General features: G+C 39.0%; 4 protein-coding genes across 7 annotated transcripts; 2 read left to right on the plus strand and 2 right to left on the minus strand.

Moving 5' to 3' along the window:
• Positions 1–634: 634 nt before the first annotated feature.
• Positions 635–11,338, minus strand: LOC136242624 (uncharacterized). Of its 3 annotated transcripts, none has more exons than XM_066034066.1 (2): positions 11,229–11,338; positions 635–4,955 (listed from the first exon to the last, which is right to left on the minus strand). In XM_066034066.1, the coding sequence occupies exon 2, from the start codon at positions 4,946–4,948 to the stop codon at positions 833–835; it is 4,116 nt and encodes a 1,371-aa protein (XP_065890138.1). In that variant the 5' UTR covers positions 4,949–4,955; positions 11,229–11,338; the 3' UTR covers positions 635–832. The 3 variants fall into 3 exon arrangements, 2 of the variants coding, with proteins under 2 accessions (XP_065890138.1, XP_065890139.1); XM_066034067.1 differs by having other exon boundaries at positions 11,186–11,324; XR_010694591.1 differs by lacking the exon at positions 635–4,955 and adding an exon at positions 6,892–7,138 and having other exon boundaries at positions 11,229–11,332.
• LOC136242629 (XK-related protein 6-like) lies at positions 11,333–14,662 on the plus strand. The gene is made up of 2 exons (XM_066034073.1): positions 11,333–11,780; positions 12,427–14,662. Exons 1-2 carry the CDS (start codon positions 11,392–11,394, stop codon positions 13,283–13,285), a joined length of 1,248 nt encoding a protein of 415 aa, XP_065890145.1. The 5' UTR covers positions 11,333–11,391; the 3' UTR covers positions 13,286–14,662.
• On the minus strand, positions 13,274–14,671 carry LOC136242632 (enoyl-CoA hydratase, mitochondrial-like). Its single transcript, XM_066034078.1, has 2 exons — positions 14,064–14,671; positions 13,274–13,716 (listed from the first exon to the last, which is right to left on the minus strand). The coding sequence occupies exons 1-2, from the start codon at positions 14,626–14,628 to the stop codon at positions 13,364–13,366; spliced, it is 918 nt and encodes a 305-aa protein (XP_065890150.1). The 5' UTR covers positions 14,629–14,671; the 3' UTR covers positions 13,274–13,363.
• Positions 14,646–27,539, plus strand: LOC136242628 (sodium-dependent lysophosphatidylcholine symporter 1-B-like). Of its 2 annotated transcripts, none has more exons than XM_066034071.1 (14): positions 14,646–14,804; positions 14,855–15,001; positions 15,437–15,558; positions 19,485–19,659; positions 20,353–20,431; positions 20,494–20,624; positions 22,310–22,400; positions 22,449–22,564; positions 23,500–23,583; positions 24,088–24,171; positions 24,223–24,371; positions 25,335–25,472; positions 25,522–25,695; positions 27,259–27,539. In XM_066034071.1, the coding sequence occupies exons 1-14, from the start codon at positions 14,742–14,744 to the stop codon at positions 27,449–27,451; spliced, it is 1,746 nt and encodes a 581-aa protein (XP_065890143.1). In that variant the 5' UTR covers positions 14,646–14,741; the 3' UTR covers positions 27,452–27,539. The 2 variants fall into 2 exon arrangements, with proteins under 2 accessions (XP_065890143.1, XP_065890144.1); XM_066034072.1 differs by having other exon boundaries at positions 19,485–19,620.
• Positions 27,540–27,602: the final 63 nt, after the last annotated feature.

Genomic DNA, 27,602 nt, shown 5'->3' on the forward strand with positions numbered 1-27,602 from the left:
CACGTTTTTTTACAGCTTGGCTGTCTTTGAATAGATACTATAAACAACATAGCCGTATATACTATACTACTACTAATGTACTATACTATAAGTGACACAACACTAAGCAGTGATGTATGCAGCTACATAGTTTATCTATACGTATACTTAACATAATACTGTGTAAACGAAAAATAGTGTTATTAATTACATTACAAATTACACAACTAACTGCATGATGCCTCAAGTGATAGTGTAACAATGTTCCACCTGCTAACACAGTAGTGTTGCAAACAGAAGACATTACATATGTGAAGTATATTACACTTGTACATTTGAGCAAGTATACATGAAATTTGTATTCATACATTTCAGCGGTGATGATCAGCTTTTGCTTTCATATGCTCCAGCATATACACGTATAGTATAGTATAGCTATGTAACACACGTGTATAGTACAGCTACGTTACACACGTGTATAGTACAGCTAGGTTACACACGTGTATAGTACAGCTACGTAACACACGTGTATAGTACAGCTACGTTACACACGTGTATAGTACAGCTAAGTAACACACGCGTATAGTACAGCTACGGACTTGTATAGGTGTATATGTAACCTAAATGCATGTAGCAATGTAAGTATGTATGCATAACATGAAGTAGCTATAGTCATCTTATATTGACACAAAACAACATTGCTAAATATCACATACTAGTTAATGATACATATCAAACATGCTAATATGTGATGTTAAAAGTTCACACAACAAACAAAAGTGACTGTAAAATCTCAAAACATATTATATTGTGTGTGTTTTTTTTTTAAAAAGACAGCAAAGTGTTTAGTTGATCATTGTGTAGCCCAATTCCTATAAGGAGAATGACGAGATGACTCGTTACTATCAAGCCATTGTACAGAGTTCAACATCTCAACATCATCTGGCTGCTGTTGTTGTTGTTGCTGTTGTTGTTGTTGCTGTTGTTGTTGTTGTTGTTGTTGTTGCTGTTGGTCATCTTCAGATTCTTCAGGACTACTACTACTCTCACTTGCACTGGAGTAATTATCATCGTGTTCTTGCAAACGAGCTGGAAAGTCATGATTGTTCAGTAAATCAGCAATTTCCTGAGGACTGTTACTATCATTGTTATACATCCTCATCAAGCAATCTTTAACAACCACAATTCTTGGATGTAGCCAGTTGGTAAGTTTGGTCATGACATAGACCACAAAATATACCAGTGGACAATACAGCAGAACTGTCTGTATCCAAAATGAAGCATTAGTTGATGTCTCAGTAGTCTCAGCTTGAAATAAACGATAAAAGCTAATAATATTTATAGCTGCAAGAATCGTAAAGATGGATCCCTCAATAAAATTGTGCCATCTTTTCTTATAAGGTTGAAAGGTGCAGTGAAGTAGAAGAGCTACCAACAAGAACCCCTGTAACCAAGCAAGATTTAAAGCACTTGTGGGGGTGAATGCAAATATTGCTAATGCAACTACACGGTAAATAAACAGCAGCCCTGCAAAATAACGATATTCATCTTTATAGCAACTTTGAAAGACATCAAAGATGGGAACAAATTTGTTCAATGGAGCGAGAAACACTTTCTTTATGATCCAGTTGTCTTCCAACCCCAAACGTGTCATTAACGCAGGAAATAAAGGGTAAGACAAGAGAAGCAAAGGAGGAACAAGAACAAATGTTACTAGAACAACAAGAGCCACTGCAGCATATGGCAAATGTTTAGGGCCAAAATATGCCATGTTCCCATCATACCAAACTCTCTGCTCCTGATACTGTGAACTTTGACCACCAGGACCATACAGTGTGGTGGGTGTTAACAAGACAAATGTCACTAAAGTTATCTTAGCATAAGACAACACCAGAAATGTGGTGAGACTGTGTATGACAGAGTTTTTCACGGACCACCTGTACCTCAGTCTGATACACATCCTTTCCACTTTAAGAACAACAGACTGTATGGTTCTTATTCGAGAATCAGCACAGTGTTGAAATGCCCATGGTACAATACTGAAGAACACAACACATAAAAATAAGACATAAAATGCTGGAATATACTGTTGTGCAATGACAGATATTGCACTGTTGTATTTAAATACACAAAAATGTGGGATTACAACTTCAAAGAACCTCAAATTCCAAATGTTATAGCAAAACTGAGCAATGTCGACTAGCGCACTGCCAAAATCAGTGCTATTTGTTGGACCACTAATTTTGCCGCTTGCATCAAGTTGCACAGAGGCCAAGATCTGACTAAACAGAATAAAAGAGTTAAGTGGCCCATCCACAAGGCTGACATCAAAGAACATTATCAAACACATGAAAGTTGACATCGGCAAATACTTTGAAGCAATTAAAACTAGCACACCATGTTTACTGAGATCATCATCGCATTGACCACATTCATATGTACGTGAGTTAACATACACAAAATGATGGGGTATACAGCTTCCGCATACAATACCAGTTCTTTTATGAGAGCAAGTTAAGTCCCCTAAATTTAATGAATTATTAGGTAGCTGTAGCGTGCTAATATTGCAGTAGCCCTCAGGACAATCAACAGTAGTCAGCTTTCTTTTTCCCTTAAATTTAATATACCCAGCCCAAAATTGTGGTCTTAAGTGTGCAAATAAGAACTCATTGTCACAATCAGCAATCCCATAGTATTGCTGTTGATCGACATCAGTAGAACATTTACAAATCATCTCACTTGACTTATTTGAGAAATAAAACCCTGGTGGACAGTGATCTAATGTAACAGTAATGGAGACAGACCAAGACCGACTGTTAATTGAGTGTAAATGAAGGGTCAGATTGGTACCTGGTTTGCCATGCAGTTTAATGAAACTATCTGAGATGTACGTTGTAGTATGATCGACTGTTACATTTTCATTGTCAGTGTAAGCATAGAACACAGGATGAGATGTCTGCTGTCTGTCATCAGTGGATAAGATCTTCAGATTATAAAATTGACCTGGTGGGATCTTAGCTGTGTCATAATTTAAGGTAATGTTAGCAGTGTCTGTGGCTATTTCAGTTGATTTGTTGCTAACTCCTGTGTAGTTGAACTTTCCTGTCCAGTTGAACACTTGAAACACATTATCTGGAGATACAGTCACGTTGCCTGGTAGGTTCTCCCATATACAAGTCAGTAGAGTGGTACAGTATATAGAGTCACCACCATTGTGTGCAATGTTGTTTGAAAAGATAAATGTGGTATTCCATTGAGAGATGTGAAATGCATTAAGATCATAGTAATAGAAGAGGCATCTTTGAGTACTCACAAAATCCTTTTGTCCAGAGTTGACATAGTAAATAGCTCCACCTTTAGTTTCAGCTGTGTTGTTAATGAATGTCAGTACAGTAAAGTCATAAACGATGATGTAAGCATTACCTAATAAGGCAATAGCTGCACCATTCCAACCATGATTGTTGTTAAACGCAACAGAAGTGCTTCTGTTGAATGTAAAGGATGTAGCAATTCCTGCCACTGCACTGTCATGGTTTCCTATAAATGTGCAGTTTCCTGAAAATCTAACAGGAATGTTGTCAGCATAGAGTGCTCCAATACCAGATGGAAACTTAGTCAAACCCGAGTATCTGTTGTTGTTGTCAGAGAATTGACAATCAGTAAACTCTACAACTGGTGAGATACCTTGAGGTACTACATGTGAGATGATGTCCACTCCACTTCCTGACCGAGCAGTATTGTTTGACCATATACTACTTATAAGCACTAAACTATTAGAAGCATTCACAACATTTTTCTCTTTTGTTATTCTGCAAGACAAGCCTCCTCCATAATAAGCATGGTTTTGCCTAAAGTCACACATCATAAACTTCACTGAATTATTAGTTACTCGTGACCGGCTATCATAAAACAGGAAAGCTATTCGAACTCCACCACCTCCAGTTCCAGTAGTCCACAATGTCTGTTCATCATATCCACAACTATTATTAGTAAACTTACAGTTTTGCAGAGTTAATATGTTCCCAGTTGAGTGGTCCACAATGTCTGAATGAAATCCACCACCCCAGACAGCTCTATTGTTGGAGAAGACACAGTCAAGAATATCAATTGTATTGTTTATTGAATGCCCTTTGAAGAAAACTGACAAACCTCCACCACGTCCAAACTGCTGGTTCCCTAAGCCATAGGTTTGACCAGGATAAGAAGTATGTGGACTATTTAAAGTACTAGCAATGTTACTATCAAATGTGCAGTTTTGGAACAAGTAGTATGAATTATTGTTATAATTTGTACAATTATCTGACAAGACACCACCAGGTCTGCAGAATGAAAACTCCACTGAGAATCCTCCTCCACCAGGGTACCAAGATGATTCATTTGTGTTATTACCAAATATGGAATTGTTCACACTAACTTTTCCAGTAACATCATACATAGCAACTCCCATTCCAATACTGTTGTTAACCATGACATCATCAATAATGACATCTTTAACATTCAAATAGTAGAGTGCAGCACGGAACAATAATGTTGTTCTATTGCTTGAGCTATTTACTGTTGTACTGTGCCTGAATTGTCCACATCCTAATATGGCCAGTCCGCTAATGGATATATTATTCGCGTCTACAAAGCCAAATCCACTACCATTACTAATGGTGTTATTACACTGTACCATAGTACCATCAGCACCATCACCAGTAATGGAGACATGACTAAATGTTAGTGTAGTATTAGTAGTGTTGTGAGAATAAGTTCCATTGTGAATATGAACAAGTGTATTATTTGTTATACCCTTCAGAGCTTGGTACAGTGTTTTACAAGGATGACTACCATCCTTACTTGTACCACTGTTGATACATGAGTCATCATCTTTACCATGATCACTGTCCACTGTGATCAGCTTCGGTTGACTTGGGCTGAACAGACAACACAACACAAGCAATATCAGTAACATGTAGCCTGAAGGCATCGTTTACCTGTAATATAACACCTGTAGCTGTAGTGTATTAAGTGGAAGTGTGAGAATATTTTATTAGTGGAAAACTTCTATGTCAATTATATTAAAATACCTACTCCTAAGACACAATTACTATCCTTTAAAAATGATATATGAACTATACATGAGTGATTAATTGTGTTAGCAACTTTGTGGTACTTTCTGACAGACCTAAACTAACTTCAGATGTGGCACAACACAATATAAAAAATAGTTTTTGCAATTAGTCATATAATACATTAACGTAATGCAGTAATCTTTTGGGAATTAAACAAACAAAATTACTAGGAATTTTATCAAGTTCCATTAGAGGTCATAGGAAAGTAGTGAAACAAGGGAGGTGGGTTTATATCATACCAGTGGACATTTAATTCAGTATTTAGGGATTACATGTTCACTACAGGTGTAACTGGCCTAATTTTCCTTTGTATTCGCTTGTTTAGCAACATAATTATAACTGGTGAACTCGAAAGAATGGCATTAGACTTAATATTTTCATCTGAATGTGCACCACAACTACAACTACAAAGTTATTTTTGACAATTGTAGGTAAGCCATCATGTGTAACCATGAATCGACATAATTATTATTATGTTGTGTGGTATGCCAAAAGGCACCTGTTGGGCTGAAGTGATGTCTAACAATGAAAAAATCAAGCTCATAACCTTAGCTGCTATTGAGTTACCATTGTCTGAAGGCATCAGGCGGGTGGGTTGGTAGACAAAAAATTGAGTTCTGGAGATTTTTAAATATCCAGCCATCTGTTTGCATTTTCTTAGGGGATTCAATGCTATGTAGATGCACTAAGACTATTCAGTAGATTTTTGTCGCATATGATATTTCTATATTTCTTTGATGGTTCTTAATGTAGCATTTTGGCAGGTGATGCTGATAACTCCATGTATTAAATACTGCACCAGCATGACTACATACTTAACATGACCATACTGTAATGGTTTGATGGTCACCCAAGATCTGTATACAACACCATTCCGTTGAGATGGTTTTAGTCTAGTGTAATACATCTGAAGAGTGTATCTGTATCTAATAGCTGTGTAGTGACCGTTATCATTTACTCTTGCCGATACCAACAGTGCCGATGCAATATGATCTGCTACTAAAATTTTGTAGCTACTACCCCATTCACACCCATTGTACTGTTATATAACAAGCTTAAAATAGTCCAGGAAAGTGGTAACTAACCCAGCTACTCTGCTATAGTGCAGACATCCATATCAATTTTAATTAAATGCTTGGGCAGCTGATAAATTAGTACCAGTTATACAACCAAGCTACACTGTTAAATTGCACAAAAACCAGACCTTCACATTTTTGTAATTGTGTAATCAAATTCGATATACGAGCATGCATATCAGTATTGTGATATAGCTAGAGTATTACAATATATCGATATATACCACACCTGTGATTAAAATTAAAAGTGCTGCGTTGTGGTGCATAACTGATATACCACACTTTGTGGCTACGCTCACCTTATATGGTGTAACTTCACATATTCCATAAAATCTTTACCTATATAACAAGCACCAACAATAGTTATAGAGATAATTGCTCTGTCTCCTTTATGGATAACTCAGATCTCACAAGTATATTGGCGTGGCATCACTAAAACCTCACATCACATGACTAATCCATCAATGATTTCTGATACTATTTCACTATAAATTGCTCATTTCATCTATTGGGGTGTAGATTATATTAATAACACAATTATTCAAATACATGTATACACTCTCCCTCGGGCATGCTTCTTGGGACCATAGGTATATTTTCAGCCGTATCCCTCAAAAGCATATTACATACATCACTATTAACCATGTGGCCACTTTACATACAAACTTTCCACCATAAATTTGAACAACCATATGGTAATCATCCAGGCTGGATCACTTCCATTGATCATATGATTTCTAATGAAGTCGTGGACATTACAGCTGGTTACAAATTAAAGATACTAGATTTTCATATACCATTAAAAATTCAGTTTAAGAATCTATCTGCAACTTCTCTACGTATCTCTCCTTGGCTTCTTTTGTAAGGCTTGTGCATATGGCAAGGTTCAAGAGATGCAACTCTATGGTAACATCAAACAATACATCATTGCAGTCACTGCCACACAACCATAGCAAAGGAGAGATGAGCCTGCACAGAACAAAAGATACAAGTGGACTCTGATTCTGGCTTGAAAGATGGTCGGATTTAAAGCTTTCTTATTGCATTACAGTAACTTCAGAAATTCTTTTTGCCTTAAAACAGGTTTGGTCAGTTTAGTGCATTACTGATTCAAGCACGCATGCATGAGTTACATAATTCTCAGTGCCATCATGCAGTATAATATGCTTGACATCATCATGACATCATCCCTTCTGAAGGACTCATATATTATATTTGGCTTGATATACTGACACATATTGGTGGGCATTGTATAGCACTCTGATGGTTATTGGGCTAACTTTAGAGAAATTTGGAAGCATGCGTGTGAGCTCAATGGTTTTGTGTTGAAAATCACACTGAACCTCCTTGGGTGCTAAAATATCTCCTGATTGATGAAATACAACAAATTTATGGTAATGGCATGCTTCACCCCAGTGAATAACAAAATTTAGACTACCTAGAAATAATGCAAGAACTTTCACTAAGTCATAGAATTCCCCATGTTAGACATGTCTTAGTTGATGAGTTGGAAAGATGAGAGAGGTGACTTGAGAATAAACACCCAACAAGTTAGTATACTCCATAACAATTCAGCATACTCCACAACAAGTCGGCATACTCTACAACAAGTCAGTATACTCCACAACAAGTCAGTATACTCCACAACAAGTCAGTATACTCCACAACAAGTCAACATACTCCACAACAAGTCAGTATACTCCACAACAAGTCAACATACTCCACAACAAGTCAGGATACTCCACAACAAGTCAGCATACTCCACAACAAGTCAGTATACTCCACAACAAGTCAGGATACTCCACAACAAGTCAGCATACTCCACAACAAGTCAGCATACTCCACAACAAGTCAGTATACTCCACAACAAGTCAGCATACTCCACAACAAGTCAGCATACTCCACAACAAGTCAGCATACTCCATAACAAGTCAGTATACTCCATAACAAGTCAGTATACTCCTCAAACTCTATAGTGGCGTGTGCCCTATTTGAGATCACATGAAACTAGAAAGACAATGAAAGCCATTGTACAATGGCAACAATTGGCCACCACAAAGAAGGTTAGAGACGAGTGTCACAGCCAGATAATCGCCGCACCAGTAGTGTTACATCCGTGTTGTCAACATTGCAGTGGTCCAGCACTGAGACACAACTCAAGGAAGCTCGTTTGATAATGCTTTACAAAATTATTTATGAAATTGTTAATATTCCACTACCTGTTTACATTTATCAGCCATCAAGACCTTCAAGGGGAAACCATCTTAAATACACACAGCCAGCAGTCTGCATAGATCCTTACAAATTTAGCTTCTACCCTTCCACAATCAAGCAATTTACCATCATATATTGTAGATTGCAGTTCATTAGATGATTTTAAGGATAAGATTAGAATGTACTTTAATTGATGATGACTTTATTTTCTTCCTCTCACTTCTCCCAATTGTTATATACTCATCAATACGAGGTCATACAATTATGAATATATTATTATCATTCAATGTAGCTGCCCTCCTTCAATGCAATACCTAACCTTACAATCTCAAAATGTAATTAACATACTCCATACCATTTCTATTGGAGAAATTCGCCACCAACTCAGTGTGCAAACCTTAAAAGTGCGCTGGTCCAAATTCACTAAACCTTTTGGTCTCATTCTATGAATTTGTACTGAATAATCCACCCAAACTAATGGCGGCTTAACTGTACGCCATTTTATAAACACACATCACAAAACACTGATATGAAAAACAAGGTTTGTTCACAATACTAATTCATACCTGGATGCACAAATTTGCCATACAAGGCTCTTTCCTCTCTTTTCACTGCATAAAATGTTGTATATCCTAAACCTCATCTCCGTAAACTGGAAGTTATGGTATGTTGTTTGAAAGACAGTGCTATTTCCATAATTTTTAATTTCATAAAAAACATTAATATATTATAGTCATTGTGTCAGTTTTGATGCCCAGTAATACAATACTCCTCACTTCACACAAACAACAACTCATCACACAATAGCATTCAATAGCACTGAATAGATCTCATTTTCATAATGGTACTTGCATGGTTGAAATAACAAATACATGCAGTACATCGCCACCTGGGACCCACCTTCTAGCTCATTTCCCCTTTCTGCTACACATTACTAGCCCAGCAGAACCATATTTATCAGGCCAAACTACAATCAAAAGCTAGCTTGTATGCATGCAACTGTATGTAAATTGATAAGGTAAATGAGGGTATTTCTGGACACTCAGATAAAATCGCTCTAATATTGCACTCACAATGAGTTAAGACAAACTCTAGGAATCGTTTTAAAGCCTATCTTATGGTGCATCTGCAGCAAATATTTCGTTTTGATACAATCAATTGCTGAGGAGTTATGAACCGATATTTAACAGCGTGTAAAAATGCAACGTGCGGCTAATTCCGGACACTTCAAATAACAAGCAAGTAGAGCCTTCCACAGGTTCTTTAAAAGTGTGGAGATCACCACTAATCAAGTATACAGTTCATACTCTTTGGGAGAAAGCAGCAGTGCATATTTTTAAAAGTTTATGTAATTTGCGAATATTTTCTTTGTATTTCAACTGGGGGTATGGCACCTCTCCAAATCACAACGCTCTTCAACTACCAAATCACAAATCTTGAGTGGTTTCGCCCACGCAAATAGTTAAAACTGCTTGAAAACTACTCTCGAAAACATATTTCTAAACAATACAAGCTCACAGTGATACAATACTAGTTTTAATCATGAACTACTGTCCTTCAGAACACAGTAATAACATCACAAATCACACTACGGCAATCACGCGTGAAGTTTTAAATCAAGTTTCAAATCACAAATCCAATTTCAAACCACAAATCAGGTTTCAAATCATGAAATGATTTCAAATCACGTACAGATTTGCAAAGGTATCGCACCCCTCGATTTCAACCAAACAGCTGCTGAAAAATCGACTGCCACTCCGCCTGTGCTAAATGGATTCTTGTGATTTTTGCCATGCAATTATCCGAGGGTATGATCTTTCTATAAATCTAAACTCGTGTCAAACTTCGCAGTGAAAAAACGGATTTGCTTCAATTTTGGTTTGTAGATAGGCCATAGGACACTGCATTAGCATACCAAATTATAGGCCCAGGGATTCTTTGTTGAGAATGATATAAGGCCAGACAAACTTGATTAATCGTTTCTCATCCCTGCCTGCATCCCTTTTTATCCCACTGCCTCTAATTTCATTATTGCCATTTTCAATCACATGCACATGTATTTTGATGCTAAGAAGGCTGGCTATCATTTTATAGAGCAGCAAATGTCACTTGCACTGCAGAAATGGTTGTAAAACGTAAGTACTGGCTCTTAAAATTCTTTAGCTAACCTTTATAGTAACAGACAGCCTGATTTGGAGTATTTTCTTTAATAATGAATAATGACCTCCCTCCCGCATGGAAATCCGAAGTTTTGTGGATGAGAAACAAGTAATCGGCAAGTTTGCCTGACCAAAGTGTCCGGAATTACCCGCACTTAGGCCAGGCAAACTTGAATAATGGTTTCTCATCCCCGCCCGCATCCCATTTTACCCCACCACCTCTAATTTCATTATTGCTATTATCAGTCACGTGTACACGTAGCTATTTTGGTGCTAAGAAGGCTAACTATCATTTTACAGCACAGCAAATCTCACGCCTCAGAAACAGTGGTAAAACGAAGGCTTTAGCTAACCTTTGTAATAACAGACAGCTTGATTTGGGGGTATTTTCTTTAACAATAAATAATGACCTCTGCCTTCTGTGTACACCCTCCAGTGCCTAACTGGTAAAGTAGATGATCTGAATTTTTGTGGATGAGAAACAAGTAATCCAAGCTTGCTTGGCCTTACCTTACCTACTATTCATTTCTGCCAATTGCAAGCACAACCCCAGATTGGAGCAAATATTGGACTAATTATTACACATGATTTTTGTACATTAGCATCTCCACTTTGATGGGTTTCGCCGGCTTTCTAGACTTACTGTGTGTGTGTAGATCAATTAAAGCAATACACGTACTGCTTACCCCTTCTGGCCCCACACACACTACTCCAGGCACTCTAATTAGCAGCGGGATAGCAAGCAACTCCGTTGCGGTAATTTAGCGCCTGGTCCTTAGGCAAATCTTAGGGAAACTTTTCTGATCACGTGAGTTATATCTGTACCTTGATACTGGCCTCGATTCCGGCATGTCTACCGAGGGAAGGCCAGACATGGAAGATGAATCTTCTACGTTAGACCACCAAGGATCTGAGGACAACCAGAGGTCAACTGAGTCTCTTACGTGTTCCCAGATATGTTGGAAGATGGCTTTGTGGATAATATCGCTGTTGGTGATCGTGATTAACGTCGCGGTGGACATATTAACTCTCATCGCTTACTATGATAGTGACGAGTTTGTGTTCTTCTCCCTCACCTTAGCCTTTCTGTCTGTCCCGCCATTACTGATGGCAGTAGCTTCACTGGTGTGGTGGTGGGACGAGGACAATATGATAGGTAGTGACGATAGAGCTGAGAGGGGACAAGTTACCGCCACTTCGTGTTTGTTACACTTAATGCTGTTAGGTCCTGCGTACAGGTAAGTTGTCCACGTGTTAGTATGGGGTACACGAGTCTATTTAGCCACACCTATATAGCTAGTTGTGGGTGAGAAATTGTTCACGAGTACACTGTAATATCCTAACTCTTGGTATTGTTATTTTAAAATACCTTGATTTCCAGAGGCTGTCTGACTCGAGAGTGTCACACTGGCACTCTCAAGAGTCAAACAATTTTCATTTTGTGCCCCACATTAACTTAGTGGTGATATGAACACTTGTTGACAACAGACCTTATTGGGGATGGTGGCAGGAAACAAGTGTATATTCAATTTTACAGGTGCTATATTGTGTTAATGAATGTAATCACTAATATTATGTATGTATCCCCAGTTGTTAGTCACCTGTAATTTTTGCATCATGGTTTTACAGAGTTTTTGAAATTCAAAGCATCTTATTATAGTTTATCAAGTTGTTTAATAGACTGCAGTATCACACGTGATGGCTAGTTATATTTTCAGAACTTCCTGACATGGCAGCCATGTACTAAACGGGTATTACATTAACAGTTTAACCTGGTTTGTTAGTTCACTGTATAAATTACTAGCCTATGAAAGTGAATAGCACCCAAATGTCTGACATTGTTGTATATCCCATATTTTGTATGTTATAATACTACACACACAGGTATGGTCGACTGATCATCAAGGCATCATCATTAAGAACTAATGTTCAACAGTTAATGAGTTGGGAACGTGATGCTGATCTGCTCACCTTTATACAAACTATCCTTCATAGTTGCAGTCAAGTTATGCTACAATTATACATCATTAGTAAAGACAATGAGAATAGCTCGTACATATTCCTCTCCAGTACTTGTGCTGCTGTGAACATTGTGGCTGTCATCTGGTCATTGAGCATGTACAGCCTGTACAACAGGTTTAAGAGGACAAACAAGATTAGCTGGACTAACAGGATTGTAATTTTTATCTGGTATCTTTGTGTGATAGTATCTAGGATGTTAGCAGTGGCATTCTTTGCCGTAGCATTTGATGGATTTGTGTTCATCCCAGTTGGGGTACACTGGGCTGTGTGGACTATTGTACTGTTCTTCCTCTCAACTGAATTGTGTGTCGACTTGAGCAGGGAACAACCTAAGAAGAGATTACATCTTGAGCTGCCATTTGATGCAGTAATAGGATATGTACTAGTATTTCTCTACTTCAACGTTAAGAAGGGAAGAACTTGGTATATAGTTACTCCATACTATTCCATCACATTTGTGGAGACTGTAGTTTTAGCTGTTACGTTTTACGTTGAGTTACCAGACAAGTGGTACTCAGAGTTAGTATTGGTGACTGCTATAGGCCTCTTCCTACTGGGCTCATTACTGATGATGATATATTACATCATATTACATCCTCACACTAAAGACCGATGGATTCCCATCCTGTGCTATGTGAAAAAACGTCAATGTCGTCCTAAACAGCCGACCGACAGTACAACACAAATTAACAACTTAGAACAAGAAGGGTCTGTTCCATGATGTCATATGATGTCATACATAGCACACAAAATACATGATATGATTTTTGTACTGTATTATATCACATGACCTAGTAGTTCAATTGTCAGTAAAGTTTGGAGGCCTCTTCTCTACAAATGCATCCATTCCTTCTTTCCTGTCGGCAGTGGCAAATGTGGCATGAAACACTCTCTTCTCAAAATGGAGTCCCTCCCGTAATGGCACTTCAAAGGATGTGTTAATAGCTTCCTTGCAGATAGCGACAGCTAATTTGGAGTGGCGACAGATTTTGTCTGCTAGTTTTATGGCTTCTTCTACCAGCTGTTCAGGGGGAACCACCTTGCTGACAAGGCCTGCTTTCTCTGCTTCTTCTGCAGATATTCTTTCCCCAGTCAGACACATCTCCATTGCCTTTGACTTGCCAACTGCTTTGACCAAACGTTGAGTACCACCTGAAAATAGTACATCACATCAATAATGATTAGGGAAATTCCCCAGGGATGATACTTTGTGTTAGAAGACAAACAAGGGAGGCAAAGAGAAGTTGCCACATGATTAGGGAATTTGCACAAGTAATCTACCAGCCCCCAAGGTAACCAAGGGGATTTCTATAATATGGTCTACCCATGAACGAAGAATTTATTTTACAGTACATCCCAACCTCAGGGTAGTCTTGTACTTGTGCATATTATAGGCAAGTAATTTTGTATGGAGCATAAATTAAAGGGAGCAGCAGCAGCAAACCATTTGTGTGTACATTCACATTAAGGGACATGAGACTAGTTGATAGGTAGATTACCTGCTCCAGGAATGGTTCCCAAGACGATCTCTGGTTGACCAAAGCTAGCCTTACTCCCAGCATAAATAATGTCGCACATCATTGCTAATTCACAGCCTCCACCCAAAGCAAACCCATTGACAGCAGCTATCACTGGTTTCCTAACACTAGAAATCTTGTCCCACGAGGCAGGGAAATTGGTCTTGTAGCAACTCTGAAATGTTTTCGGTTGCATTTCTTTGATATCTGCCCCAGCTGCAAACGCTTTAGTACTCCCAGTAAGCACCACTGCTCCTATGTAAGGATCCTTATCAAGCGCCTCCATTGCTTCACCCAGCTCATTCATTAACTCATCACACAGCGCGTTAAGCGCCTTGGGCCTGTTCAACTGCACCAAACCCACGCGGTTGTCTGCACCAGTCTTATCTACAATGATGTTCTTGTATGTTCCGTTACTGAAGGCCTTAGCAAACCCGTGTGCCCTCCATGGTACGCCTACAGCAGTTTGGGAGGTAGCAATCACGGTCCTTCCCGCTAACAAACAATTTGGGACCGCTCTGATCACTGCACCAGCACGAAACATCATGTGAGTATATGAATAATGTGGTATAATAATCAAATGTACTGTAAAGCATACCTACTAAGTCACGAGAATGATCACGTGTCATCATCTGTAACAACTCTACCTTCACAGCGACCATGTCAGCAGATGAAGACTTTGATGGACTGGCCCCTTCTGTTATGGACACGGAGTTCAAACAGGTTCGTATCCTACATGAGTTATTACATGTCATGTTTTGCTGTTCCTTCAGTCGCTGATCACTAGCTTGTCTAAGGTGGAGCTAGAACGTGTCTCTGTACTAAGGAAATTGGTGTACGCTGTGGGCACGCTACCTTACGCCCTAACCCTCAACATTATCGGCTTCTATTTCAACGTATTCTTGCTCGATGTAGCATTGGTGAGTTACCACAAACCGTCTGGTGGGAAAGTTGATATTATAATTTTAAATTTTATGTCCATGTTTTGTGGTTGCTGACTTGCAACTTTATAAAAATTAGTACATCCATTAGGTCTCAGTGTATATATAGTAGCTGTGAAAGTGCACATGTTATATATGTCACATGTGATGGTAGGCCACATTAACTCAGCCCCCATCCACATTTCCTTAGCTGCATGAAGGATTTTTGTAACACTGGTGGCTGAGTGCAACCATCCAGCAGTTTTAAAGTTGGGAAAATTGCATTTTGAGTCATTTTAGCTAGCTAATTCAGTTGTCCAGTTAATGAAAATTCCACCCTCCCATACTGCCATTTTGATGTTGGAGGATAAGAAATTAATATGGCCTAACATCTTCTCATAACTATGATACTGTAACCATGGTTACTGTATACAGGTGGAACCACTCTATGTGTCTGCAATAGTATTCTCTGGCAGAGTATGGGATGCCATTACTGATCCAATTATTGGTAATCTTAGCTTGAGAACTAAGACCAGATTTGGACGATTACGACCGTGGTAAGTGAGTGTGTGGTGTGGCAGGCATGATATGTGTATAGTTGGTTGTACACTAATCAATGTGAGTGATATTAGCTGATAGTGGTCATCCAATATAAGGGGGGCTCTCTTACCAGCTAACAGAGGAACAGGAGGCTGATGTGTCTTGTTTGTACTGACACATCAGAACAAACTTTACCTCTGTTGGAAGTTTAATACCGTATGGAGTCAAATCTTCGTAGTAAAATAATTTTGTAATTTTCGTAAATAGCGGGCAGTTCGAAATATTTTCCTCTGAATATTCAGAATTTCTGCTAATTACTGTAAATTGGTGAAAATGAGCCAGCTTAATTTGTTTCGCTTTTTCAAGGCGTCTTCGAAATCCTTGCAAGTAGCATTGCCTTCTCCAAATGGCCTGTTATCTCAAGAAGTACCGTCAACTGCTATATCTGAAGCCAACAAAGAAGTCGAGAAAATCCTCAAGAATCAGTGTGAAGATGCGAGGAAGAGAAGATGCTACCAGGGATACAACGGGAAACAGAAGGCCGCTATTGGAAACTATGCACTGGTACACGTGAGCATCCCCAAAATAACAAACACGTTGAGCTTATCTTTTATAGCAAATGGATTGTGCACGTTTCCTGTCTCCCTCTGGCAAAGGAGCATTTCTTCTCGAATCGGAGTCTACCTATCCTTGTATACAGAAATCCTCTCACTCAGGAAGAAAACTGTACTTCTTGCATTGTTGTTATTGATCACTAGCACCTCAGCTGGTTAGAAGTCCGTATACGTCTCGATTAAATTAGCTATAATTGCGAAAATTAACCGCCAGTATATTTTTACGATTTTTTTTTATTATGAAAATTTGTTAGGCAAATATTTTCAACTTTAACGAAATTTTTGTGCTACAAAAATTTGGCGCTATACGGTATATGCTTTACACTTTGCACACATGCTGGCTGCTAAAATTGTATGCTCACTCATACATGATTAAATACATCTCGAATCAAATAAATAATTATCTACCAATGATTTAAAACTATTAATAGAGTTACTATTCACAACAGTTGCAGGTGATGTTTACATAATTTGAATTGGTGTCCCCTGGTTGGAATGGATGAAAAGGTAGCGAAATCAGAATTAAAGTATCTCCTCTTAAGTGTCTGTGATAACGATAATACAGATAATCTTTCTTCATATAACTTATCCTGTAAGGGCAATAACATTTTAGTAGCTCTATGTTGAATTTTCTCCAACTTTAGTTAATCCAGAACAAAGTGGGACCCAAATTACATTGCTATATTCAAGTATCGGTCTAACTAGAGTGGTAAATAGTTTCGATACAATATTAGAATCAAGATGTTCAAAAGATCTTTTAACCATTCCAAGTACTCTGTTGGCCTTTGCAGTGACTCCTGTTGTATGGTCTTGAAATTTAAGGTGTTCATCAAATAGTATACCAAGGTTCTTGTGGGTTGTTGTGGTGTCAATTTTTGTACTGTTAAGGTAGTAAAATCCAAAATGATGAACTGTCCCAAGATGCAGATGTTTGCATTTTGTATATGTTAAAGCATAGCCGCGAGTGCTATATGAAAAATAAAGCACTCGGCTTCGCTTCGTGCTTTATTAGCATCTCGGCCATGTGTCTCGTGCTTTATTTTTCATATAGCACGAACAAGGCTATGCTTTAAATGATTTATGGAACTTTCTAGTCATGTAGCTTCACCCTACTCTAGCACTCGTAATTAACACACGTTGCACGAACTATTAGCAGCCTGAAATGCGCACAAACTAGTTTAACAAAGTAACTCACACGTATTTCACCCATAGTTTGGCATCAGAGGAGGTACAACACGAATTAAGCGCTATTGAAAAGAATTCACAGTAATTGCATTCTTCAAATGGTTAAATCGCGGAAAATCAATCTGTAGACAAGATTTGATGAACTGCAAAGCTACTTAGACATTTGTGCAATTGATTTTCAATGGTTTTCTCCTCCCAACTTGCTGCTTGGCTTTATTTCGCACGGTTAGTTATTCATCATGTGACGGTTCCTCCAATAGGCTGTGTATATCAAAACTGAACCACTGGGGTTGAGTGGGGTTGAATGGGGTAGACTGCACCGTTGAATTAAGCATAAGAAAAAGAGTTCGATTGGCACGTATTTTTTGTTGATAACCCCACGAAATAGTTTCCCTGTACAAAACATATGCGCTCACATGTGCGTGTCGTGCCTCCTCTGGTTTGGCATGATAGACGTTCATCACGTATTTTGGCAGGATTGGGTCATAACCCACAATCAATTCTATTGTGACACACGATGAAGTATTTCCGTGATATCTCCAGGATTTGTCCATTTACATTAACAAACGTAACAGCAATGTTACCTTCTCCCACCCATCATCGAAGCATTTAGGTAAGTCAATAAAAGCAATCCAGTGGTGGAACTCATATTGGCTGGGATGATTGATCACTCAGCGCGGTGAGGCTATCAGCCTTCACTGGCTTGGGTGAGTAGTCGTACTGGCGTGAGCCCCGCAGGCTATTAGCCTGCGCTAAGGCACGTGGGCAACTGTGCTTTATTGCCCACAAAGAGTGCTTTATTTGTTCAGTAAAGCACTCTGCGGTGCAATAAAGCACTCTTTGTGGTCGATGAAGCACTGTTGGCTGGCTGAGAGTATACTTTATGAAATTTAAAGTACACTTTTCCCTTTGATCTCGCCCACGCAAAGTTCTATAAAAAATATTAAATGTCAGTTGCCAAGTGAGGGACTATTTATAAAGTGAGTTTAGATCATTTTGAAGGGCCAAGTAGTCACATCTGTTCCTTATTACACGAAATATCTTAGTATCATCAGTGAACATGAATACAGGACTTGAAACTATTGACAGTATATCATTAACAAACATTGTAAAGAACACAGGACCCAACACAGACCCATGCCACTGGTTACTAGAATGGAGTGGGATATGTGACCATTAAGCACGACTTGCTGCTGTCTGTTTGATAAAAAGTCTTTTATCCACATTAAAATCTTACCATGAATTCCAAAGCTTTTGCAATAGACGCTGATGAGGTGCTGAATCAAAAGCTTTTTGGAAGTCCAAATATATTACATCAATTGGATGATCATTGTTTAGGTGGTGTGTGAAGTAGTCTATAACATGCAGTAGTTGGGTGGTGCAAGATCTACCGGGTATGAATCCAAATTGTTGGAAGGAGACCAAGTTGTTATTTAGTAAGTGACTCAATATGTGATCTTTAATGATAGATTCCATCAATTTGCAAAAAAACAACAACAGAAGTTAAATTACCCGGTAGATAGTTTGACACAAGATTGCGTGCACCCTTTTTATAAATTGGTGTTTGTTACATGAGCAGATTTGCAATCTTGTGGTATGATGGATAATGGATCAGAGATGAATTCACCTACTAATTTTATTATTTGAGTAGGCCATCCATCAGGTCCAGGGGATTTGCCACCTTGTAAATTCATCACTTTGCTAAAAACTATGTCATGGTAAAGTCAATTGAATCAACAGCAGGAGGAGAAGTTATACCGGAGAGTATTTATTTTTGGACATTTCGAAGAGGTTCTTCTCTTTTGATAATAAATTCCCATGACCTGCTGTTTGAAAATAAATTCTCACAATTAATAGTAGCTTGCCTTCAACACATAATCTCTTGTGTTTTAGCTCAGTCTTAGTGATTGTAGTGATTACACAGTATCATTATTGTGTCAGTAGCAACTTATCAAGAACAGTTGTTGTTGAGAATGACACCGTAGCATGATCAAGCTGGTAGCTCATGATCAAGCTGGTAACTGATCAGAATTTGCTCCACTTGAGGCTCTCTTTAAAAGCAGCAAAAGGAGTATTCCTCAAGCATTAGTGTAGCCAGTGTTGTGTGGTCATGTAATATGATAGGATATGTGTTGTGTTGGTAGGTTGATGTCAGCGGCGATACCAGCAGCAATAGTATTCTTCTTCCTGTGGTACATTCCAGATGGAGGCAAGTGGGACATGCATTACAAGTTCATCTACTACTTCATATTGTACCTGTGTTTCCAGGCCTTGTTGACTGTAAGGATTCTACACACTGCATTTGTACAAATTTTTGAGGTACGCAATTTTCACAAATTAATTATTTTTCACAGTTTATTTTCAAAGATTGCTCATTTTTCACTCAGATTACCTGCTATATAGCATAGAGCCAATCCTAATTTTTGAGGATAAAAATTTTTACAGATAGCGAAGCAACCGTGAAATCTACAAAAATTAAGTCCATCAAAAATTTGTGCGTATACGGTATGTGTATGTCTGTATGTCCCCCTATAGTGTGTGTGTACGTCTGTATGTCCCTCTATAGTGTGTGTACGTCTGTATGTCCCCATATAGTGTGTGTGTGTACGTCTGTATGTCCCCCTATAGTGTGTGTGTACGTCTGTATGTCCCCCTATAGTGTGTGTACGTCTGTATGTCTCCCTATAGTGTGTGTACCCTATAGTGTGTGTGTACGTCAGTATGTCCCTCTATAGTGTGTGTACATCTGTATGTCCCCCTATAACGTGTGTGTACGTCTGTATGTCCCTCTATAGTGTGTGTACGTCTGTATGTCCCCCTATAGCGTGTGTGTACATCTGTATGTCCCCATATAGTGTGTGTGTATGTCTGTATGTCCCCCCTAAGTGTTTGTGTGTGTACATCTGTATGTCCCCCTATAGCGTGTGTGTACGCCTGTATGTCCCCTATAGTGTGTGTGTACGTCTGTATGTCCCCCTATAGTGTGTGTGTACGTCTGTATGTCCCCTATAGTGTTTCCATGTCCCGTACACTGCGCTGATCATGCATGTCTCACAAGACTTCAGGGAGAGGGATTCAGCTACATTCTACAGTGAGTCAATAATGTATCATTATGCGATTAGTTATGATTGTGGGATTACATTTTCACTGCAGGAATGAGCACGGATGCATTTGGTATTCTCCTTGGCAACGTTATTTTTGCTGTTTACATCGGTATACTATCGGACAATGGAGACACTTGTAAAGATGGCCATAAACTGAGACAAGGAGGCACTGATGGAACAGTAAGTATTAGTATTGTTCGTATTGTGTATATCTATTTGTGAGTCAAAGCTAATAGATTTAACTGTAGCAAAGTTTATAAATAAACTCTTGATAAGTTGGTTGACTTTTAACCTGTTAACCTTTGAAGGTTACAATGAACACTTTATAGTCTTGTATAATTAACTCATTGGCCTTAGTCAACACTCAATGTAATACTTGGCTACATATAACTACTAGACAGCATCGAGGGATGACTTGTAGAGTCACTTAACAAGATAGTTAGAAGTGTATCATACAGTACGATAGTACTGTATATTAGGAGGTTTGGGTTTTTCTTGCCAAAAAATCACCCAAAAACTAGCTTCACAATACCATCCTGGCACCTTGGCAGTATTGGTTAGGTATGATTAAGCCCAAAAGTGCCTTCAGTATGACCCGAAATGCTTCCAATAGATTGTTACAAAATTTTTGAATTTTTTTTCTAACTGCCTGCCTGCCCACCCGCCCGCCCGTCTGCCCACCCGGCCGTCCGCCTGCCTGCCTGCCTGCCTGCCTGCCTGCCTGCCTGCCTGCCTGCCTGCCTGCCTGCCTGCCTGCCTGCCTGCCTGCCTGCCTGCCTGCCTGCCTGCCTGCCTGCCTGCCTGCCTGCCTGCCTGCCTGCCTGCCTGCCTGCCTGCCTGCCTGCCTGCCTGCCTGCCTGCCTGCCTGCCTGCCTGCCTGCCTGCCTGCCTGCCTGCCTGCCTGCCTTCAGGAAAGCATAACTCAATAATGGCAAAGACTATGGGCTTGATTTTTTTCACTTTTCAACATTGCTTATCCTGAGATGTGCCTTTTGGCATACCGCAGTATGTACAATACACGCATCATGGACTTACCTTTGTCTTCCTTTGTGTCCCATTTCTTTTAGCCCAAGGTGTTAATTCACGGTAGCACAATGCATGGCTTCCCTACGTTTGTAAATGGGAATCGTCCATATTTTCTATGTGATTGCAGAGATGCTTCTGATACTGTTCTTCATTTGTAATGCTGTGTAATGGGCTGAAAATAGATGACAGTGAAGCGTAATGACCACTTCACTTTCGAGTCAGTATTTGATAGCTTGTTCAGATGAAAATATTGATTCTGGTGCCATCCTTTCTTTTGATGCGGTATGCACAGGTTCACCAGTCGTAAATGATAGTAATGAAATGAACAAACAGGTGTAAGGAGCAATTATTTTAAGTTCGATTAGGGATCATAGGAAAAAGAAATAGGGAAACAAGGGAGGTCACCTACACCTGCAGATATACTAGTGGACATTTAATCCCTAATTCAGTTATGGGTATAGACTGAATTAAAAATTAAATGTTCACTACTATATCTGCGATCTCCCTTATTTCCCTCCTTTTTCTATGATCCCTATGCAGCATAATTCACAAAAACTGTGTGGCATGCACTGAGATGAAGAAAGCTCCAGATGAAGGATAACAATAATTGACCACCATAACAGAAGGTTAGAAATGATCACAGCCGCCATTCATTGTTGCTGTAATCACGTAATTACCTCAAAAATACAATAGTTACGAAAAATCTTCATAGTGCTTATTACGCTTCCAACCTGCTCTGCTGTAATATTGCTAAACTAGAACCCATCATTTAATAAGCTCCCGGGCTTGTATTAAAATCCATCTTGTAGTGATGAATTACAGGACGTCATTTACTGCAGGCAATGGCGTACTGGGTTGGAGCACTGACAATATCTGTGATATTTACGGCTGCTGGACTGACATGTGCTATTGGTACAAAGGAACAGAAAGGTAGTATTGTTTTGAATGTGAGTTTTAGTTATACACACATTATCACAGAACAACAGAATGTTAACAAGAAAGTGTCGTTCTTCCAAGGACTAAAGTTAACGATGAAGTTTAAACCATATTTCTACCTTATCATGATGTATATGTTTGGTTGGGTGGCTGTTAATGTGAGTCATATGGTAGCTATAGTTACTGTGTGTTCCATTAGAGTTGTTAAGAGTACAATATGTATGTTATGGTTGTCTGGTGGCTGTAACCATGGGCTGTAACCATGGGCTGTAACCATGGGTTGGGAGCTGTCACTTGTAGTCCCTCCATCCCTTATTCCTTGTCATTAAAGTAAATGCCACTTGTACAGCTGTATTAGTATCAACACTTTGTGTGCAGTTCAATTAGTCTCTTCATTGAAGAGAATGTTGTGTTCATGTGTGGTTTATCATACAGTATGGTACTACTGTTTATGTAGGGATCCCCCAACAGTGATGTGCGTTGCCTAAAATTCTCCCTTTAAAATCATCCTAGAGACATCTTACGAGATGAAAATCACCTTTTCACAATGATATTATTAGTCCATCTAACATCAAATACAGCATTAAAAACAAGAAAATACTTACAGGCGGCCAGATATAGAATTTTTTAAAATCACCATAACTCAGATTTTTGTCTGTCAGCCTGCCTGCCTGACCACAGTCGCAAGGCTGGAGGCCAAACAAAGCAATGCACAGCCACCATTTTATGCCACAAACTTACCAGTGGCATGTTCCTTTTGGATGAATGTGTGCCGTCTGTCCCTGGTCTTTACTATTATACAGCTGGTCATCCTTTTCTTTATGCAATGAAATCATACTGAGGCATTAATTTTCTGTATCAATGTTTTCCTTGAGCAGCGTATTTAGACACCACAAAATTATTAAAGCACTTATGCTCTGTGTCTTCATGATTGGATTGAGACCACGGCCATAAGTCACCATGTAGAGTTCAGCTGCAAACATGGCAATAATAACACTAACCTTATAGCTTGTGGGATACTCGGGTGCACAATACCAGACCATGACACACCCTCTATTAAATCATGTGATATAATGTGATGCTCTTCTTACAGTTCCTACAAGCCAATTTCAGCCTCTATGTGATTCATGCGCTGAACTTGCAGAATCACTTCCAGTATGTCATTGTAACTTTGTTGGTAAGTGACAGTGTGTGTTGTATTGAGTGTAATCTGTCTGATCAAGGTACGTACCTGTCTGATCAGGGTACCTGTCTAATCACGGTACCTGTCTAATCATGGTACCTGTCTGATCAAGGTACCTGTCTGATCACGGTACCTGTCTGATCACGGTACCTGTCTGATCACGGTACCTGTCTGATCACGGTACCTGTCTGATCAGGGTACCTGTCTGATCAAGGTACCTGTCTGATCACGGTACCTGTCTGATCAAGGTACCCGTCTGATCACGGTACCCGTCTGATCACGGTACCCGTCTGATCATGGTACCCGTCTGATCACGGTACCCGTCTGATCAGGGTACCCGTCTGATCAGGGTACCCGTCTGATCAGGGTACCCGTCTGATCACGGTACCCGTCTGATCACAGTACCCGTCTGATCAGGGTACCTGTCTAAATCAATTGATGTGTCATTTGTGTGCCAACCTTTGGTGCGTGTGTAGTATTGGAGTGTTTTTTGTCCAGGCCTCCATGGTATTGTCCATGCAAGTGTGGCAAAGAGTCCTCAGAAGATTTGGTAAGAAAACTTGTCTTTTCTGTGGCTACATGGTAAGTGGGATATCCTGCTGCTGTAACCATGGTGATGATGATGTAATACAGTTTTACATCCCGACGATCATCTCATTCTCAATGCTACCAATGAGAGAACTGGACGAGTCGTATCATGAAGCTTGGTGGAAGATTACCATCCTTTATATTGTAGCTGTTATTAATGGCTGGGGGATATCTGGCATGTATCTTGCTGCATGGTGAGTTGATCCCTGGCCCATCCCTCCTTTTCTGCCTGGTGAACCATCTAAGTCATTCTCCAGCCAAGTTTTTAAATTTAGGACTTTTTATATGCTCAATAGATAGAAAATTACACACAGGAAATATATGGTTTGTTGGGTTGAATGATATGCTTTAAAACTGAAAAGTGGTACATTTTTCTCTGGAGCTCCACACACATTTTAATGGCACAATTGAATTAGGCAGCCATGTAGCAACCTGGACTGTCTTGAATGAAGTTGCAGTTACTTCTAACTGCAAGTTTGTACATGTAATGAGAGTAACTTCAGTGGTTTGTTTTTTTAAAAAGTATTCTGCATACATTACAAGGCCTTAAAAGATTACAAAACAACACAACTTATATGTAATGCGCTCAATAAAACATGATCATTGTGCGGACAAACCCCATAGCGATTTTCATCCTCATTGGAACTTGGATCATTGTGCCAGGGTTCTATTGGGGAATATATAGAGAATTTTTTAATTTAATAATCTCGGATACTGGAATGCCTATCACTAGTGAATAAGATAACTAATGACTGTTCTATTAGAGAAAATACTCCATATTGTCTACTTCAAAACTCAATAGGAAAGTCTTCCATACCAAGGGCAGTCCTAATGGGGTTACCTTTACATGTACTTTTAATACAATTACTGATCCATTGCTCCCGCCTCCCATTCTTTAACCTGCTCCTGCAATATCACCATATATGGTTAGGACACATTATTAGTTTCTCACACATCGATACTCAAAATAGCAAAAGTAGGTACAGTAGCTCACATGACCCAGAGTGTAATTTTAGTCACACTAGCTAGTACCAACTTCATAAATTGATACTCAGTAATTGGTAGTAGTAGTAGTGGGTGGTGATGAGAAATTAAGCTTGTCACATGGTTATCACATGGTTATCACATGGTTATCACATGGTTATCACATGTTACAGGTCAATGTTACCAGATGTCATTGAGGAGAGTGAAATTCCTTATGGTGTGAGGAGAGAGGAGTTGTTTTATGCTTACTTTGTCTTCTTTACCAAATTTGGTGCTGGCATCACTCTGGGAATATCTACAGCAATACTAGCGTGAGTTGTAAGTCACATGTGTCTTCAATTAGGGTGAGTTGTTAAACAGGCTAGGGAAGTATGATGTCAACAAGTGTACACAAAACTCAACTACAAGGCTTACCCTCAGGCTATTAATGTGTGTTGGTCCAATACTGATGATGTTAGTGAGTTTGTTGTTCTTGCACTTTTATCCAATCACCGAAGAGAGAAGACGCAGGACAAAAATAGAGTTGGAGAATAGGTAACCACTTTCTTGTAGCTCCATGTGGCTTGTAATTGGATGTGTGATAAGATGTATGGTTGACTGTACATGCTAACTTACCTGTAGGTGAAATACTGTACAAGTCTAAGTGCACTGGTTATTTCATTTAATTATGCTAACAGCAGTATCATTTTAGAAACTGAATGATGGTGTTACTACAGGGTAGACACTTGCAAGTTTTGGTAATTGAATTTGTTGCTTTGGCATTAAAATTCATCATTGTCTTCAAGAAACCAATCACATACCATGTGTAATAGCTGTCTGGTGACTATACCCATCACTATGGTTGTTACATCACTAATGGTTGTTACATCACTAATGGTTGTTACATCACTAATGGTTGTTACATCACTAATGGTTGTTACATCACTAATGGTTGTTACATCACTATGGTTGTTACATCACTATGGTTGTTACATCACTAATGGTTGTTACATCACTAATGGTTGTTACAGTCTATTTCAGGTTGCTTGCGAATGCAATTGAACAATTCGCACATGTGATTTTTGAACGTGATAGTGTGAATGCTAACCCCCACGATAATTTAATCAATATAATCTATATATTGCACATCACTAGAATACTTACATGCGGTGTTCTGATGTGTTGAATAACTACCTCAGTATGTCCCTGGCACTGCCTAGCAATCTAAAATGGTGAATAATGTAGTTGCAACTTGCGTTATTAAAAGGAGCTTGGTTGAAAGAAAACTGCTCAGGTGTTCGAGCAATCACGTGTGTGAATTGTTTAATTACATTTGTAAGTAACCTGAAATAGACTACTGAAGAAGCTGTAATTATCACCTTATTGAGAGTTGTTAACACTGTAGTAGTGTCTTGTAACAACTGCTATATCTTGTTTTCTCCAGTTGCCAATCTTGCAAAAAGACAAAGGGATGACTAGACCTCGCTCATATAGAGCAGTTAGTGTAGCCATACCATGCTATCCACTGAACCCCAGTAAACTCCATTGTTGGCTGGTTTTGTATTACGATTACATGATAGTAGTAATCTACATATACTCTTTCTCCTCTGGGTGAGCACAATGGTTGCTATGATGTTACTATGACACTACAAATCACAAATATTGGTGGACAACTTCACCAATGGGTTATAAGCCATTCAGTTGCCAAAGTGACAACTTCAATCACCAAAACCTATATCTAATTTGGTATCACAAGAGTCACCTCACCTCCCATCAGCTCCTTACCCTAATATTGTACTCAACATACTTTCAAAATTTCACACAAGATTTTTGTGTGATCACAACATGACCTTCTAAATGAACACTCTAATAAGAGTGCTAAACTGATTGTTCTATTAAAGAGTATTGATGTAGTCAGTGTAGAATGTAATGGAATACTATTAAAACTAATTGGAGGTTATTCTCATGTTAGTGGCATAGTAATGCTCCGATCTGTATTATATGTACCAGTACATTTGACAAGTTGGACAGTCCCTCACTCTAGACTGTTATTTAGTACATAAGATATATCACGTGATCAAGTAGTATTAGAGTTACACATTTTATCATTAATTGTAGGAAGAGAGCTAACAATAAGAAGGGCGTTATGATAGAGAACACTCCAGCAGAAAGCTCTCTCATTGCCGAGGACACAGTTCCCTTCACTACTGGTAATGGACACTTAACTGAACATACTACTACAGATTCAGGTAACTACGGCTCCGTTGGTGTGACGGATGAAATGCTTGAAGTTAGTGCTACTGACATGTAGTATAGCATCATGTGATCAAATATTTTTATACTATGTTATTATATTTGTATTATTTATTTTATAATAACACAAAATGTGTGTCACAATATGTAGCTGCCTTGATTAGTGGAGGGCTCTTGACTGGTTCAACAGGTAGTGGAGGGTATAGGTG

This window comes from Dysidea avara, chromosome 13 (genome assembly GCF_963678975.1).
Source record: "Dysidea avara chromosome 13, odDysAvar1.4, whole genome shotgun sequence".
Classification (NCBI taxonomy): Eukaryota; Metazoa; Porifera; class Demospongiae; order Dictyoceratida; family Dysideidae; genus Dysidea; species Dysidea avara.